This window comes from Seriola dumerili, unplaced genomic scaffold (genome assembly GCF_002260705.1).
Source record: "Seriola dumerili isolate Sdu_G_001 unplaced genomic scaffold, Sdu_1.0 BDQW01000024.1, whole genome shotgun sequence".
NCBI classification, from domain to species: Eukaryota; Metazoa; Chordata; class Actinopteri; order Carangiformes; family Carangidae; genus Seriola; species Seriola dumerili.
The window spans coordinates 2,073,033-2,090,943 of NW_019174279.1; the positions used below are offsets into that span (position 1 = coordinate 2,073,033).

Sequence of the window (17,911 nt, forward strand, 5' to 3'; positions counted from 1 at the left end):
TACAGTAACGTAACCTGATCCTGTTGCCACATATAATCTAATCTTGTAAATAAGCTTGTAATGAGGGGGAATGTGGATCAGCCTCTCAGCATGGTCCCTTGGATTAAAAAATGTCTGCCTGCTGCTCTCTCTGTTACTCATCTCTGCTCCTTTATATAAGCTCATATGGTGCCGAGTGATTTTAAGTGTGTTTTTTAAAGTCTTTGTTTCGTTGAATATCTACCTCAGTCTTGGTTTACCACATGTCTACATCATTAGCTACTTAACACTGTTGCCTTTCACCGAAAAAGCAATTGAAACCTCATATGTATGTGAACAGATGTGCTGCAGTCCTGGATGTTTAGTATCAGTGGGCTTACTGAACTGTTGATAAAGAGTCGGGGCAGTAATGATGATCCAGCGTGTATGTGGTTACCAGGTATCAGAGGTTATATTTTACACTTTTCATTGCAACATCTTTTATCTACACTGATTAATGGCACCTGCCTTACACGTGTGCAATAAATGTTATTCAGTGCTTTATTTCTTGTGTTCTCTTGTATTTCCTGCACTAACATTGCTTAGGTTACAGTTCTTTTATAATAAGAGGAAAAGAATATTTCGTTTGTGTTAACAGTAATAACTCTTATTAGAATTTCTGTTACCACTTAAAAAAAAAAAACCCACAACAATGTTTTGTTCTGTCAGACAGTTGAGATTTTATGGAATAACCTTAATTCATAAACATACACAAGATGTGTATAAAACCTGTTCTGAATGAAACACATGTTTGAGTTTCAAAATTCATTGTTCTTTCCATTTAGTAGCTGTTCTGGAGCTTTTGATCATATCACATTGTTGGTGAAAAAATGTAAACAAGAAGTCCTTATAGAGCTCAGAGGAGATGGAAATTTTGCACATGCACATTTCATGGCAAGTGGGCAAACCCCATCTGCCGTTGAAGATCATGTGATAGGACTGAAAGGTGAGGAACACCTACTAAATGAACTCGTGAGATTGTGATATTGTTGCTGTTTGTCGGCATCAATATTTTTGCTTTGTGAACAGTTCTTGAAAAACAACTGAGAACACTGATTTTGCATTTCCTGACATTTGTCACAAAATATACCATCACAGACTGACAGACCAGTATAAAGAATAAATTAAACACTGTGTGTGTTGTTTTCTTTATTTCTTACATGACTGTGGGTTTCCCTCAGTCCTAGAATATATTTCCATGTATGCACAGCTGCACTCTGTTGTCATTCTGTACAATGAGGCAAAATCTGACATCAGGTTGTTTTGTAGGAAATATAATTAACCACAATTCAAACATTTTTTTTTACAGATTTACAACATAAACTGAAGTCAGTGTGACTTGATGACATTTTCATCCTCTCTCCTTTTTATTTTGAACTGCTGGGCTGAGAAGATGGTCAGACATGCAGGCACTCAGCAGGCGGATTGCTGGTACATAAGCACATCCAGAACAAAATAACTGAAAAAAGGCCCTTAAACCAAACAAAAACCTGATCCTGGTCTGCTTTGGGTGACTGTCTGAAATGCTCTGTGAAAAAGTGGAGGAGCTTTTATGTGAGAAAACAGTGTGAATGGAGAACAGGAGAGGAAAAAGCAGACAGAGGTACAAGGAGAGTGGAATAAACAAACATTTATGGTCATTTCATTTCATGTCAGAAATGTGATCACACTGTCCTCAATATATCAAAACATCTCTCAGGTAGAAAAACACACCAGAAGGAGCTAGATTTTAACAGCACAAAAAAATGTTTTGTGTGTGTGTGTTTTTTTTTTTTTCTTTTACTGCTGGCTCCTTCTGATGAAGATGTGACTGGCACAAAAGATGCACACAAGACTAGAGGTTAATGGATCAAAGGGACCACACCAACCACAGCCCAGGGGAAGAAGGTGTGAAAAATGTGTGCTCAGGGAAGATAATCCACCAGTCTTTCTGTCTCTGCCAGAGTGGCTCTTAGTTCCCTGCAGGTCCCTTCACATCCAGAGACTGGTGGGCGGCCCCTGGTTGGAGGTTGCAGGCTGATGGGTCACAGTAACCATTAGGACCAGCTGAACCAGGGGGCCCAGGTACACCGGGCTGTCCAGGAACGCCAGGAGGTCCCCGCTGCCCGTCCCGACCGTCCTGACCGTAGCCAGGTTTGCCTGGCTCACCTGTTATCACAAAATTCATTTTAGGATGCCAGTTGCTCGATATCGGATTGTTTCATATTTTTCCAAGTCTATCTTAACACAACAGCCACAAGCTCTTATATGCAATGAAAGAGGTTCCGGTTGCTGTGATCATTCTTCCTGTCCACACTCCTTCTTAACTAAATATCAGCGTCAAACTCAAAGAGTTTCAGCTGAACATGGAACATGTTTTATATCAAACAAGGAGGGTGTGGATTTTGTCCCTTATCTCTTTCACTGAGGACACATTCAGACCAGAACTCATCACAGCAACAAAAAACAGTTTCAGTGTAGCCCTGGGATCGTTATTTTGTGTTTATGATAAGAAATGACTACCTACCCTTTAAGATAGAGGATCAGATTTAAAATGCAAAATGTACTCACCAGGAAGTCCAGGAGGTCCTGGCTGACCTTTAGGTCCTCGTGCAGTGGGCCCTCTGGAGCCTCTGTCTCCCATTTCACCTGTAATACGTGTTATGTAATGCAGATTTTAGTGTACATCAAACACTAACAAACATGCCATCATTTCATTACCCTAAGCAGCAACACCTGCTAATAAATGTATCACCTTTAGGTCCTTTCACTCCTAAACGTCCTGGTGGCCCTTTGAGTCCCGGAAGGCCTCTTGCTCCACCCTGCCCAGGGAAGCCATTGTCTCCTGGAGGCCCTGGTGGCCCTGGAGGTCCAGGTTTTCCAGGTAAACCAGCTACGCCAGACTCTGGCCTCCTTAAACTAGCTGCTAACTGGGCCAGCTGTTCTGTTGGAGCACAGCAGAAGGAAAATGATGAAACACATTGAATGTTGCCAAACAGTTGTAGCTGACTGTTACCAAGGGATTTTTTTTTAAAAACACAACACTTTGTAATAAATCATGCCGCAGCATATGAAAGCTCATTTCTGAAAGCCTGAAGCAACTTTCATGGAAGAGATGGTCCAGCAGCTCTTGTACATGAGTTCAGAGTGAAGCAGAGTGAGGTGAAACTCTGGTCACGATATCCCTCGAGCTTTGCCTGTTTTTCAACCTTTTTCCAAAGAACCTCAGTAAATTGAGCAGAAAGAAGATAATACTCTTTATTTCAAGCAATCAGCGACAGAAAATGTATGTTCATGGTGCAAAGGATCTAATATTAATCTCCTGTGGTTCCTTGCTGCATGGTACTTTGCACTTAAGATTCCAGTTTCCTGGCTTGCTGATGAAAATTCATGCAGTGGCTGTTCAACTGCTCTTTTTCAAGATTTCCTTTCCAGGCAGACTCTTTGCTTGGAGCAGGGGAGTGCAGGTCTGCTGGAGGTGAAATTAATTTTTTAGCACATCGGGGTATAAAAAAGGCATGAGTGCAGGAGATGAGTTGTGAAGACGTAGGAGCAGAAGAATGAGAGAACAGAGGTCGTGACTTCAGTGAAACATTTCTACAGCTCGGAGAGGGGAATTTTTCATCCATCAAGTAAACAAAGGCTGAAGCTTATTTCATGTTTTGGTTATGAGATCTTCCCTTTCTGAACTTCAGAGTATTCAGCAACCGCCCAGATCAATGAAACAGCAGAGGGGCGGATCTACGTGTGGTTGTGTAATGAGACTTTCTGGCACAGATTAAAGTCAAGAAATGAGGCACAAAGGGATGATAAATGGGGTCAAAGGCCTATCTTTCTTACCTTGCATGACTCGCATGCAAACTTGTTTGATGTGCTGATCACTCGGCTCTTTACCCTGAAAAGAAAAAGATGACTGAATAGATTTCATTACAGTGTCTGAAACATTTACGTCAAGGCTCTGTAGTGCTGTTATCAAGTGAACACAGCACTCCTCCTGCTTCCTCTGCTGCATTTGTTCGTATTACAACAACACAGGTATTAAATCTGAGCTGGGATTTTATCGATTCTTGATGAAGAGATGTTCATCCACTACAGGGATGCCGGCGTGCCTGTGAGCTTGGGGCAAGTGGGGATTCAATTCCTACACTGAAGCCTTCGGTGGGTGCAAAGATTTTAAATTGCCATCAAGACAACATTTTCTCATGTTTATGCTCATGTGTTTTGTTTAATTCCCTGCTGCTGAAAAATATTGGGCTTTCGAGTTTTCTAGTTTATTTGCACAAGTTAAAAATATAAGAAGGACAAAGATGAAAGTGTGTAGGGAGAAGCGTTCAACCCAGAGGGACTTAATAATGGCCTCTACCTAAGTTTTTCTTTTTTTAAATATGTTCTGTAGAATTTAAGAAGGAAAAACTTCCAAAAATGAGTCCCCTTGTATCCTCTTGACCGTAATTCTTAAGAGGTTTTAGGAAGATAAACACACAGACATATCTAGTGACGATCTGTGAATCTGTTTGAAAGTAAAACATGTGTGAAACAAGTGATACCTGTACAGCACACCCGGAGGTTTTGCTGTTACACTAATATACTCAATTCACTGCATTAAAAGTCAAGATTTTAATCTAAAAATACAAGAAGTTGTGCAAAAGTGTGAGGTTTCTTCTTCTCATTTTTATGACTTCAAACATGAACAAAGCCAATAACATGACTCCTTCCACCCCAACCAGACTGTCTGGCACCTGCAATACAGAAGGTAGACAAGACACTAACACCATATTAGAAATCCCAACTGAAGACTGAGATTCAATTTCACTTGTGATAAAAAAAATCACCACTATACTGTTTTTTGCTCACCCTCTGTAAGTCTTCATGCTAAATCAAAACGTTGAGGCCTGAGAGTTTTGGTTACAGACGCTTGGTTGCTTGGCTCGTGTCTTTCTCACTCTGTCATACTGCTGCACAGGTATTGTAGTCTTCCTCAGACACTTTCTCTAGACTCTCAGCTTTAAGTGTTTTCTCTCAGACCTACCGCAGGTCCCTGGGACCCTCTGACTCCAGGTGAACCCCTGTTCCCCTGCATGCCCCGGGGTCCGGGTGTGCCAGGCGGCCCCTCGATGCCGGGCTGGCCTCGACTTCCCTCAGGACCTCTTCTGCCAGGCTCGCCGGGGTTACCGACCTTGACGGGAATAAATAAGGCGCCAGGCCAGATAGAGTATCACAATACTGCAGCACTTCCTCAATGTTTTGACATCAGGGGGATAAACACAGGCACCAAGTTAAAATAATCTCTTTAAACTCACCTCTCCTTTAGCTCCAGCCTCTCCTGTTTCACCCTATGACAACATCGATAAAACACAGAGGATGGAAACAGGGACATTTGTACTCTGGTGATATTCTATTGTGAATTGAATTGTTGAGTAGTTAAAATAAACTAAATGAACAGCGCTGGTTTAACAACTTACAACATCCCCTTTGTCGCCAGGGTTTCCCTCATCACCTTGTTCTCCCTGTGAAAACACGGCGTGGAAGTGATTTACGTAAAGCAACATGCTTGTTATTTCAATGCAGCATCACTATAAAGCCAGAATTACTTGGTATCAGGATTCCATACCTGCTCTCCTTTGGGTCCTGCCTCTCCACGTTCTCCCTGTAATAAAAAACAATGTGGTAATTAACTTAACGAATTGTCCACACTAGAGGGAGCTAATCAGCTGTTTGTTGTTGAACATTAATCTCTCTCTTACTATTCAAGACAATAGTCCTGAACCTGAAAAGGTGTCTGTGTTGTTTTCTTACCCGCTCTCCTTTCACCCCAGGAAGACCAGGAGGACCAGGGAGACCAGGAAGGCCGGGGTCACCTTTGGGTCCCTGTAACAAACAACAATGCACATCTGATGAGTAGAAACATCTAAGCAGGAGTAATAAAAATATGTTAAGAACCACAACAGCCTTTTACAAGACAAAAAAAAATGTCTATTTCATAAGGAATTACACCTGCTAGTATTGCTGAAAGGAAAGAAATCAACAGTTATATTAAATAACTCCAGTTTAAAAGTAAGCATTTGTTGTGTACCAGGGCACATCCACACATTGTGCTCATGAAAGCTTAGCATTGCTGTGTTTGTGTGTGCCATTCCCTCTTTGATCACTGGCCGACTGTCTCAGGAATGCCAGGAGAACAGAAGGCTCATTCAGCCTGCTGCTTTCTGGTCTCCCCTTACTGTGAAAATAGACCCCATGTGAGATCCTGGCTCAGTCTATTCTCTGAGACATTCCAGGGAAACAACAGCCAGGACTACACACTCCGAGGCTTCAGCCCCTTCAGCTTCTTTCATTCAAAGTATCAAAAAATACAGGAGCTAAGTATGTGGCGCTTCTGCTTGTGTGTGTGTTCTCTAGGGGTTTTTCTATATATTACAGCTGATGATTGTTGGATGTACACTGGCTGCTAAGGTTTTTATAAAGCCTTTATTTTCAAAATAAAGGTATAAAAAAAAAAATAAAAAAAATTTAAAACAGAAATCAATCACTTAAAATCTAAATTTAAATAAATAATGCTCGTGTTTATAACTTACCCTGGCACCTGGCTTGCCAGCCGGACCTGCAGGGCCTAGCTCTCCTATACTTCCCTATAGGGAAGAGAAAATGATAAGAAAGAAAAGGGTTGAATTACAATTTGAAATATGAGCAAATTAAAGACAATAGATAAATTCATCTGAGAAGAATACTCACAGGCTCACCAATGGGTCCAACAGGTCCCAACTCTCCCTGTTCTCCACGCTCACCCTGTCAGTGAAATAACACAGTGGCATAACAGTGGTGACAAAGATCAGGGCAGCCTTTCAACATCTTGTATGCTGCTCATACTTACCGTTTTACCGGCAGGTCCCATTGTCCCAGGGAGGCCTGGCTGACCAGCATCTCCCTGCACAGACAAAACCAAAGTGTCAGATATTGACAATTTGAGAAAAAAAAAAATATTGAATTCAAGAAACAACATCAAATGTTTAATAAATGATCAAACAAACAACCTTAGGGCCACTCAAGCCTTTTTGTCCAGGTGAACCAGGTAAACCCTAAAAACACACAACAGGTATTGAAGAGATACAACAGCAACAAGGAGAATACGTTCTTACAACAAAGGATAAATATTTCCAACAGCAAAAGTTATTCTTGAAAAAGAATTCACCTCCCTGTAAGAAACAGTGGAGCATGAAGAAGTGGGAAAAATAAAAATCTGCACCGAAATAAGCTTAAGAAAAAAGTGTTGATATTTAAATCAGGTGATGACTTTTGCCCCGAAATTCTTATTGATTAATTCTTATTGCTGCCACAATCAGGGTGTTCATGTTTGCCAACTGATTCTCATTAGTACTTTTCATTAGACTAATCATGGATTAGAGGGCTGGAAAAACATAACCGTGGGGTGGGATTCAAATTGTATTTGCTTGAAATGTCCACATACAGAAAACAGGCTTCAATGTGTAATATAAAGCACGAGAAAATCATTCCTCTGACTGCTGCTTGTTGTTGCAGTACAGATGTGGAAATGCGTATTGTGCTGCTGCATGCATGGGCTATCGAGCTTTAAACAACTCCTGGGGAGATTACTCAGGTGCATCCAGTCGGAGTCAGTCTTGACAGTTTGGGGTTAAAGGTCATACTCACAGGAAGCCCCTGAAGTCCAATCTCTCCAGGAACGCCTGGTTTCCCAATGCCTCCCTGCAGGGAAACAGACAGTGAAAAACTGAAGCTGATGTTGCTCCTAACAGCAAAATAGCCAAGCCTTGTTTTTTTTTGTTTTTTTTTATATGTAAGACAATTTACAATAAAAAAAATTCTTAGTTTTATAAAAGAATCGCTACGATTAATGATCTACCTTTGCTCCTGGCATCCCAGGAATCCCCTCACGACCATCCACACCCGGTAAACCCTGGTGATAAAAAGGACAAAAATAAAATGAGGTGTTTGCACAAAATATAACTGCAAAATATTTTTATTTGTCCTCATCGATCAGACACTCACAGCCTCTCCCTTGGGACCTGGCAGGCCTGTGATTCCTCTTGCCCCTAGAATACCCTGAACAACAGAGCAACAATATGGTTAGTCCATTTATAATAGCTGTAGAAAACACTTATTTTTGACATTTAAAACTGTTTATGTCTATGATGAGGGGGTGTGTCTACTAACCGTTTCACCTCTAGGCCCCAGCTCGCCCATCACACCTCTCTGGCCTTGATCTCCCTGAAACGATGCAGTGAATCGTACATGACTCATACAGAACACATTTGCTTTAAAAATAAAAGCATTCATACTGTGGGACAAACTTACAGCTGCTCCTGCGACACCCTGGGGACCGGGACCTCCATCAAGACCTCGAGCTCCCTGCCAGGGAATAATGTCAGTATCGGTATTATAATCTGTTTAAAGGATTTTACAGTAATAGACGACAGTAGTCATAATTCAGGAGGAATCTGAAGTATATGAAGGGTACCATGGGCTTAAAAATCATAAACACACTTACCATCTCTCCCTTGGGGCCCATCATTCCCATGGCTCCACGAAGTCCCTGAGGGCCCTGAAATAACAACAGACCCAACAGGTGCCTCAATGAGCAGAAAAATAAGAACCCAACACGGTAAAGAACAAAGCGCAAAATGAAAGGGTCTAAAATATCATCTAATAAATACAGTATCTAACCATTGGCCCTTGGGATCCGACCTCTCCCGGACTTCCCTGGTCTCCCTCCTCACCCTGAGTGAAGAAAAACAGCATAAAGTCAAACAGATTAAACACTGCACAGCAATTTTAACTATATTAGAAGAGTGAAGCTACATCCTAACACATGATGCAACTGGCATCCCATCGATGCCTCTCTTTTTTCTTTCCAAAAACTAACTAACCAACAGGCTGCTCCTATCAACTGTGTGTTGAATAGAGAATGAGGCAGCCAGTCTGAGATGTGTTTAATACCCACTTCTTAATGGATTGCAGGGGGGAAGGGGGGGCAAAAGCAGACGATTTAACTCCAAATTACCGTTCTCCTGCTTTGCAAATTACAAATAATTTATATGCTGACTGTGTGGTAGACCTGAGGAGGCACATCCATTAAGATAAATAACAGCCGGGGTCTGAGGCTGTGCACATTTTCTAATGTTAATAAGCCAATTTCTTCTTTTAATTATGTGTATGAGAACTGACTATTAGACAATACATAGCTGATAATCAAATGTCACACAACAAACAGGTCAAACGGGTCAGCAGTTGTTTACATCATAGAACAAGAGAGAAATGAAAACTTGATTCTGCTTGATTGCCTGATACTAAAAACTTCAGAATTCATCTTCTTCTCATGGAGAAAATGTTTTTAGTCTCTAAAAAGACAAAGACGAAAGTCTGAGCCAGACAGACTGTTGAATGACTCAAAGAAATGTCTTGAATCTCTGATGGTTTGATTAAAAAAAAAAAATTCTACCTTCATTTGTTCATTTATTAATGGCAACATTGTTTGACGTCATATGTAATTACTAGCACACATCATTGTTTCTGTTCATTTCAAATACAAAGTGAGGTACTGCATGTTTTTGTATATAATTGAGCCACATAGTGTGCCAATATGTAATCTTTCAAATACATACTTATTTTATATTTCAATTCTTCTTTTTCAATATCCTAAAATAATAGACTTTCAACCCCAGCATAACATCTGGTTACTCCATTGTTAACTGTAAACCTCTTTATATTTGTGAATTTGTGAATGGAAAAAAGACAAAAAGCAGCTCAAATGAAACTTTCAGCGAAGGAGAAAATCATTCTCTGGGACCGAGCGCAGACTGACAGTAAATCATATCCTGGCACAGGGTGATAAAGGGAGATAGGCCCAGACTCATTTCCATTTATATAGTGCATGGACACATTACGGGGAGAGGGTAGTTGTGCTTGAACATCATTTCAAATAAATCATCCTCCGTGCATTACAAGGAGTCAGAGGCATTACACACAGGCATGTATCACTCCCTCTTGAAATAGAGCAGCACAAATAATACTTGTCTCAAAGGTGCTGGGAATCACTTCTGTACATTTAAGTGGCTGATAATTTTTACCTGATGTGGAACGTTGTGGCGTGTGTGACAGTTGAGGTGTTTTTAAGCAACTATTTGTGCAGCTTTATGTCAGTATAAATTCACTTTGTTGATGTATAGAACGTAACATTTCATATGACTAGAAATAGTTGACAAATAAGGATTTTTCCCTCAACAGAACATATTTTACCTTGTGTCCTTGTTTACCAGGTTCTCCTGCTTCACCTTTTACACCTTTGTGGCCCTGGAAACATATAGAGAATAAAGGGAGCAACAATTAAACACATTGCTGTATATTCAGGGACACTACCATGATTTTAGTGTGACACAAAACACTTCAACTCTGCTACTCACCTTCATGCCAGGGAGACCAGGATGTCCAGAGGTCCCAGGTGGACAAGCGTTTGGACACTAAACAACAACATAAAAGTTAGAAAATAAAAGTTAGAAAGTACTCCTGACTGACATTTTATGCAAGAAAATCTCCAGAAAACAAAACTTTACCAGTTCGGTGCTGCCAAGCATCCCTGCTGCACCCTGAAATTGAGAGGAAATACAAGTTAGCACTTTCATAATGCAAGCTATCAACATCAAGAAGGCTCTAAGGAGCTTCTAAATCACTAGAGGAAGGCTGGCAGTATGCACTGGTGGCATCACCAACAAGGCCAAATTAATTTCATGCTCGAACCATGTTCCTTCCCTTGTGAAATATTAAAGTCAAATTGAATCATTGGCAAATCCTGTGAGATGTCAAACGAAGCCGTGTCACTTACTCTGGCCCCTGCTGGTCCACGAGGTCCCTGTGGTCCTCTCACACCAATGGCCCCCTGTGGGAAGAGACATAAAATGTCAGAACACAAGGAAACTGAATGCACTGTGTTCAACTACCAATAATTCAGTTCATCAGGCCATTCATTTACTACTATCTTACAATGTGATTTTCCCTGTAAAACATCCATTACTATCTCTGGGCCACATAAAATGGTTTCATGTAGCGTTTTACACCATCAGAATTTTAATGCTTAACATATCAAATATTGGTTCACCTGTTCAATTTGCAAATATTCATTCAGGGCAATTTACTCTAGCAGAGCAGACCATATTTCTTCATTTCTAGTTATAGGTAATGAATTTAAATGTTCTGAGACACACTGACATTTAATAGTACACATGGTGAAATGTGCCAAACCCAGATTGTTACTACATCTGTATATTCGTAATAACTGGTATGAAATCCAGTGTAAGCTGATACAGACAACTATAGCCAAAGGGCAATATTATAATAAAAATAAGTCAAATAAAAGTGTTACCTAGAATGTAGAGATAAAGTCTGAGATATGAAATATACCAATAAAAATGAGGCTTGAGGCAGTTAAAATGCTGAATATTTTATATTGAGTGTTGATTTTCTCACCTGAAATCAATTTTTAAGTTTTCTTAGAATATATGAAAAGGCCTTAAAATGCTGAATCCACCCTGACAAGAAAATGTTTAAACATCATGTTGGTAAAATACAGGACCTTCTGACTGATTATATAAGCAGTGTATTGTGCATGGGTGTGTTCTTATGTGTGTTTGTGCACAAATGTTGTCAGTTCACTGACACTACAGTGGGCAGTACAGGCAGTGCTGTACAGATACATTATGTTTATACAAATCAAACTATGACATTGTAAAGATGGAAGGTATTCTGAATCATCCGCAGACGGGTTGCAGAGATACTAATGTTGTCCCCAGTGAATGTGGCCTCACCTACATGCAGTCATTTTAACTTGTTATCATGGCATGAAGGTAAACACATCTGTTCTGTCATTGGCCAGCGGCACCATACCACCACCTCAGTGCTCAAGCAGACCGTATTTGATGCTAACAGTCTAATGCTCAATCTCTACTCACAAGTGTTCCAACTTTTCCCATTTCACCCGGAAGTCCTCCAGGCCCGGGTGGTCCCTGTACAAAGTCACATTTCAGGTATTCAACATTAACACAACTTCGATAAACACTACCACAATTTATATGAAGTGCAGGATTGATTGCATAGTATAAACAAATGACTTACGGGGGGTCCATCTGGCCCAACACCCTAAGGAGAGACATATACAGTATGACTCAGTGTGATATATATATATAAATATATAATTTGATGTATACAAGATAAGAAAGATTTTCCAGACATTCATGGTTGATGTAATGGTAAAGGGAAATGCTACTCACAGCTGTCCCACGAGGTCCAGCTCTTCCAGGTTCACCCTATACAGGATGAAGATAAAAACATTAGATTCACAGACAGACTTTGAGACAAACACTGAAATACTGTGTTCAGGTGAAATTGAGTTGTGTGAGTTTGCAGACGGTCCGTGTTAACATTCCTCTAGCTCATCACATGACTGAGCTGGGCCCATTTGACCCAGCAATGTTTAGCCTAATGAGGACCAATGTTGGGGCTTCATTCCCCACGGAGATTACACAGAAGACTTGCAGGATTAAGTCTCATTTGTCATGAGGAATTGGTTTATGCACTGCGGCTCTCGCTGCCATGCCAAAAGACTGGACAGCAGCTTGGCACCATTTCACTGACAGACTCTAAAGCAGGAAAGAAAAGGCTCATTAGTCACTCACTTTCTGTCCGAGTGGACCGTCAGGCCCTGGATCTCCAATAGGGCCAGTCAAACCCTGCAGAGAGGAGATATCAGGCTTAACTAATACATCATAACAAAGCTTAGAGCACTTCAATCACTGTATTTATTCACCTTACATTTGAAAAACCATGCAAGTTAAATGAACCTACTCTCTCAGTGGCCAATGCTTTTTTCCCCTCTGTCAAAATTTCTGAATTCAGCTTCAGATCTCCATAACATTACATCATAACACAGTCTTACTCCAGTGGGAGGAGTCCTACGTATCCATAAATGGGATTAACTTGACTACAACCACCCCCTCTAAATTGTTGCAATATATATTGCACTGCTGCTACATGTTTCTCATTGAAATTAAAGAGTCCACAAGAATGTGATCAACTTCACAGACATGCAGAGAGAGTCAGCACCAGGGCAGAGGGCAAAGCTCTCAGAGTGCAAACCAAGCAGACGGCAGCATTCCTCTGGCTCATTTCAAACAAGCCCATTGAAAGAAATCATTCCACACTGTTTTGAGGATTCTCAATAGGAGATACAAACAGCGGCCAGCCAACAAAGCTGCCATTGTTTGCAGAATCCTGGGACATGCATCCAGGTAACACAGCCAATGAATCATAACGCATAAAACAAATATATTTTATGATAGTTTATAACACCACGTTCTGAATGAGACTTGAAATAAACCGATACTTTATCTACCTAAACCTTTATGGTGAACTAAATTCCCCTACAGCTCCTCTTTGTCAGCCCATCATCAGCACCAGTATTATGTTAGGATGTTTTCCTAACCCTCTTTTAAACTCTGAAAGGAGCCAAAGTTAATTGCACTCAGGTCCTGGTTTACCCTGTCACAAAGGAAATTTGGATTTGTTCATCCTGTTTTTAATAAATTCCTCACATTTTTGCACACATTTCCCCAAGACCCCCCCTCTAAATCTGAAATTTCATTGGTCACTCAAGACTAATAAGTGTGAACATAACCTATAAGGTGGGAGGATCACACTTAGTAGTTCCACCCCCTGGCAGGCTAGAGGTTTCATTGTGGCCAGAAAGGAAGCAAACACCAAATACATGAAATATAAAACATAAGAGCACTCACATCATTCCCAGGAATTCCAGGTAATCCTGAAGAGCCAGGTTTGCCTGCATCTCCATCAGGTCCCTAAAAACAAAGGGTTCCACATACACATACAGTTCAAGGGAAAGCATGACAATGAAAAGCAATACAGCATTTCAATTTTGTACTGAATGTTATAATTACAGGAGGACCATCTTCGCCATCTGCTCCCCTCTCCCCCTGCAACAGAAGAGATTAAAAAGTTTCAGGAGAGAAGATAATGAACTATGGACAATGTATCTGCCGCATTATATGGACAATGTTACAGAATTGAGAGCACTTACAGCAATGCCATCAATTCCCGGTACACCTGCAGGTCCAGGAGGGCCAGAAGGTCCGTCACTCCTCTGAGTAAAATAATAATAATACAATGATAAAATATCGGCTTAAATTTCTGAAGACTACCCTACCAATTTTTTGTGATTCCTAACATTGACATACTGCTACACAGACGATATGAAGAAATGAGAGCAGGTGCACCATCTTATTGTATGTTGCTAGAAGACAAGCCTGTCTCTTGGATACACTGAAATAGCTCACAGTCTATAGAGATGATTTCTGCTTGCAGAAATATGTCAGCAATAGATGGCACTTTGTTAAAATAAAGGTTTAAAAGGAAAACTCCAGACAAAAAGTGGCCTGTCTTACTTTTTCCCAGACAGTCCAATAAATGTAATAAATAAAACAACTCCAGCATCTCACCACCACTATAAATGGATTTTGTTACTTAGGAGGAGCACCAGGGGAACACTCACCTGCACCTCTGTCACATCAGTCTATAGAGACAAATAGAGAGAGCACAAGCAGAGAGAGAGAAACATAAGTCTTACTTGAGCGGAGCAAATAAGGACAAGCTGCAGGAGCAGCACCAGAAGTGGCCCTCTAACGCTGGGGCCCCGAGCCATGATCTCCCCGTGGGCAGGAAAGGTAAAAGTTTTAGTCCTTTCACTGGGAATTGTTGGGCTGAAGGAGCCCCCGACAAAACAACCCGACTGAATCCCCTCCAGCTATCTAGACCGTCCGCGGCCCCATAGCCATCAGGGGCTCATGTTTATTCATACAATGCCTGCTTACAGGAAGCGATTGGAGGGTTTGCAGAGAGGGACACCGCGGGGAGGGGCCACACCCCAGACACCACCAATAGGCAGGATCAGCGGGTTATTTAACTTCTGATAAGACCAAATAGTTTTATTTTAACTATATTGCTGGTGTGACAAATTTAAGTGTACACTCTAATAAAAACAAAATCAGTGGTGATGATGATTTCATGGGGACAAGTGGAGCAAAAGTTTGGATGCTGCTTGATTTTATTACCCTGTCCATTAAAGGCACCGTTGGCTCCTCTAACTAAACCAATATTTTATCTTTGTAACTGATGACCTCAGACCTCAAATTGCAGACTCACGTAGTTCATCGGGTTTTCATTCTTACCGATGTCCTGGCTGGGAGGTCATAACAAGCTTCAGTCCTGGCGCGCGTCACATCGCAGTGAATCAGCATTGACTCGAGTTCAAACTTGATGAATAAACAAAGGGACATAATACATTAGCACAATATCACCACAGCAGACCTAACAGACACAGCCTAACAGTGTCATCCAGTGTTAAAGCTCCACAGACTGTGTCCCGAGAGCAGCTTCCGTTAACAAATCAAGCCCCATTGTGCATTTTACAGCATATGAGAAAAGCATAAAGCAAAATATATTCGTTACAGTGTGGGACTCATTACCAAACATTACTACGGGCTGTAGGAGTTATAACGTGATCGAAGCGGTGCACGACAAAGGCGCACATGCAGAATGTTTGGAAACCATGCACCTGAGCTGCATGGTGTGGCAGCCCTCTGCAGGATGTTCAAGCCTGTGCACAGCTCTATTCTTCACCACAACCTGCAACAAATTCCACATATTTGTCGCTAAAGCCTGAATGGAGAGACAGCTGGCTTGTACTGTACTGGAACTAGTAGCTACTGGAGACAAACCAGACAGGATGGTGAGAAAACACAGGCATTCCCAAGTTTTGAATGCCAAGGACTCCTGAAGGAAAGTGAATAATCAGTGTAGAATTACACCCTTAGAATCCAATTCATAGAATTTCCTCTCAGTTTCAACTCACTCCTACTAATGGAAAATTACCCTTTAAAGTTGTATATAAGGGGTATATAGGCTACTTTAATGCAAAAGGACACAGATTGTTTGTCTTCACCTCATAATAACTACTACATAAGTTAGGCTATTATATAGGTCACAAAATATTCACACTGCTAAAAGCTCTAACAATTCGTCATATTTTAAGAGCTCATTCTACATTTTCCATGTAGCCTCAACCTGAAATGAACTGAATGTACATGAATCACTTTGGATCACAAATTGAGTCAAAAAAGTTTCTATTGGAAATGTAATGAAATAAGATAAAAATATTACAAAATTCACAAAATGGAAATAGTGTTCCTGCTTTGTTGCTTGGGTGAACTTTAGTAGCTACTGTGGTAAAAAAAAAAAAGAAAAGAAAAAAAAGAAAAAAAATAAAGAAAGAAAGAAATAAAAGAAAGAAAAGAAAGAAAAGAAAAAAACTTGCACATCTTAGATATTGCTTTAGTTGCAAATTCTCAGTGAGATAACAGACGCACCGGGATCGCCATCACTGGGTTGTCCTTGAGTTTTCCTATCAACGTGAACCCATCCAGACTGACTTTTTGCCGGGGTGGTATGCTTTGAGACCCGATCATGACACAGTCGACCAAAAGGGTAACGGAGCGCCCGCGGACGTCCAGCAGGACTCTGTGCCACTGATCATTGAAAAAAGAAGCCAGGGGGCTGAAAACAACAGTCTGCCTGCCACTGCCCAGCGCCGTGAAGGTAAACTCCAGAGACTTAGACTCCCCGTTGAGTCTGACGGCCAGCTGCTCGTTGCCATTCATATCCTGCATTTGCCAGATATTCCAGTTTTTATTTATGGTGGTGGCACTCATGCGTAGCACAGCCACAAATACAAATTCTTCCGGTAGTCCCAGGGGATAAGCTGATCTGAAACATAGAGGATGGACCATTATGAAACCCCCAAATTACATTTACCATTAAAAATCAGTATTCCACTAAGGATTTATAATGTGTACTGAACATTGACTGTGTCATCTGCTATTGTCAGAAGAAATACTTATTCTGTTCATGATGGTCAAATCATATATTTCATCATATAAAATGTGATATTTGTGTTGTATCATTTTAAGTTTCATTACAAGAAAAAGAAGGAATGTGATGGTGCATACAGTATATAACCAATCTTTGATATTCAGGACCATGGACAGGGTAAACGGGGTTATACCAGCTCAACCACTAGGTGTCAGTCTTCACTCACACAACCCTGCGGCTTACCTTGTGTTGATTCTGAAGTTGAATGCTGGGCCTATTTGATAAGCAACATGCTGAGGAGATGATCCAATAACCTTTTTCACAGTGCCCCTTCTTGCCAGCTCAGCAATGTGGAACTGAGACATAATATAAAATCCTAAGGGCACAGGGACAGAGGAGTGGTTATATATAAAATCATCTCAGAGGTCTGGCAATAGTCCCTCAGGATCTTCATTTGATCATTTTCCGTGATGAAGGACCAATACTTGCTGTTAAAGTATTCCTAAAACATCTCTATAGAGAGAAAGTGTCTCCCCATGCACTATATAGTACAGATCCATACATTCGAGCATTTGTATTATATTTTTAAGTTGATATGTTAGCTTAAGACTGGCATTGTGTAGCTTTTTTTGACATGGGCAGGGTAAATGTCAAATAAATAAACAAATAAAAAGTAAAAAGTAAAAACAATGCCAAGTTTTTGCGTATCCACCTGGGAAACGATCCTCCCCGACACTTATCTGAGGGCACATGGACTGCTGCTCCACATGAATACCAACTTGAGATGAAAATCGCACAGCTGCAACATGGAAACAGAAAACAGCCCGTTAGTAGTCGAAGAGAGTGTGCATTGTGTGTGTGTGTGTGTGTGTGTGTGTGTGTGTGTGTGTGTGTGTGTACATGTGTGTATGTGTGTGTGTTGCAGCGAGTGAATAAAAGCCCAGTGTTT

General features: G+C 40.9%; 1 protein-coding gene across 1 annotated transcript; it reads right to left on the bottom strand.

The window, feature by feature from the left end:
* Positions 1 to 1,383: 1,383 nt before the first annotated feature.
* col9a1 (collagen type IX alpha 1 chain) lies at positions 1,384 to 14,817 on the bottom strand. Its single transcript, XM_022762955.1, has 32 exons — positions 14,663 to 14,817; positions 14,117 to 14,179; positions 13,977 to 14,012; positions 13,815 to 13,877; positions 12,699 to 12,752; positions 12,294 to 12,329; positions 12,139 to 12,162; positions 11,976 to 12,029; positions 10,853 to 10,906; positions 10,584 to 10,616; positions 10,434 to 10,490; positions 10,270 to 10,323; positions 8,698 to 8,751; positions 8,522 to 8,575; positions 8,329 to 8,382; positions 8,188 to 8,241; positions 8,023 to 8,076; positions 7,877 to 7,930; positions 7,666 to 7,719; positions 7,029 to 7,073; positions 6,869 to 6,922; positions 6,730 to 6,783; positions 6,573 to 6,626; positions 5,794 to 5,865; positions 5,609 to 5,644; positions 5,460 to 5,504; positions 5,298 to 5,330; positions 5,027 to 5,173; positions 3,838 to 3,892; positions 2,753 to 2,941; positions 2,569 to 2,646; positions 1,384 to 2,166 (listed from the first exon to the last, which is right to left on the bottom strand). The coding sequence occupies exons 1-32, from the start codon at positions 14,735 to 14,737 to the stop codon at positions 1,970 to 1,972; spliced, it is 2,040 nt and encodes a 679-aa protein (XP_022618676.1). The 5' UTR covers positions 14,738 to 14,817; the 3' UTR covers positions 1,384 to 1,969.
* Between the last annotated feature and the right edge of the window lie 3,094 nt (positions 14,818 to 17,911).

Excerpts from the sequence above, each read along its gene's own strand:
- col9a1 (XM_022762955.1), bottom strand. The coding sequence starts at position 14,737 with ATGGCTCGGGGCCCCAGCGTTAGAGGGCCACTTCTGGTGCTGCTCCTG. Across the intron at positions 5,331-5,459 it reads CTGGCGACAAAGGGGATGTT|GGTGAAACAGGAGAGGCTGG; the intron begins GTAAGTTGTTAA and ends ATGTTGTCATAG. Across the intron at positions 5,174-5,297 it reads AGGCTGGAGCTAAAGGAGAG|GTCGGTAACCCCGGCGAGCC; the intron begins GTGAGTTTAAAG and ends ATTCCCGTCAAG.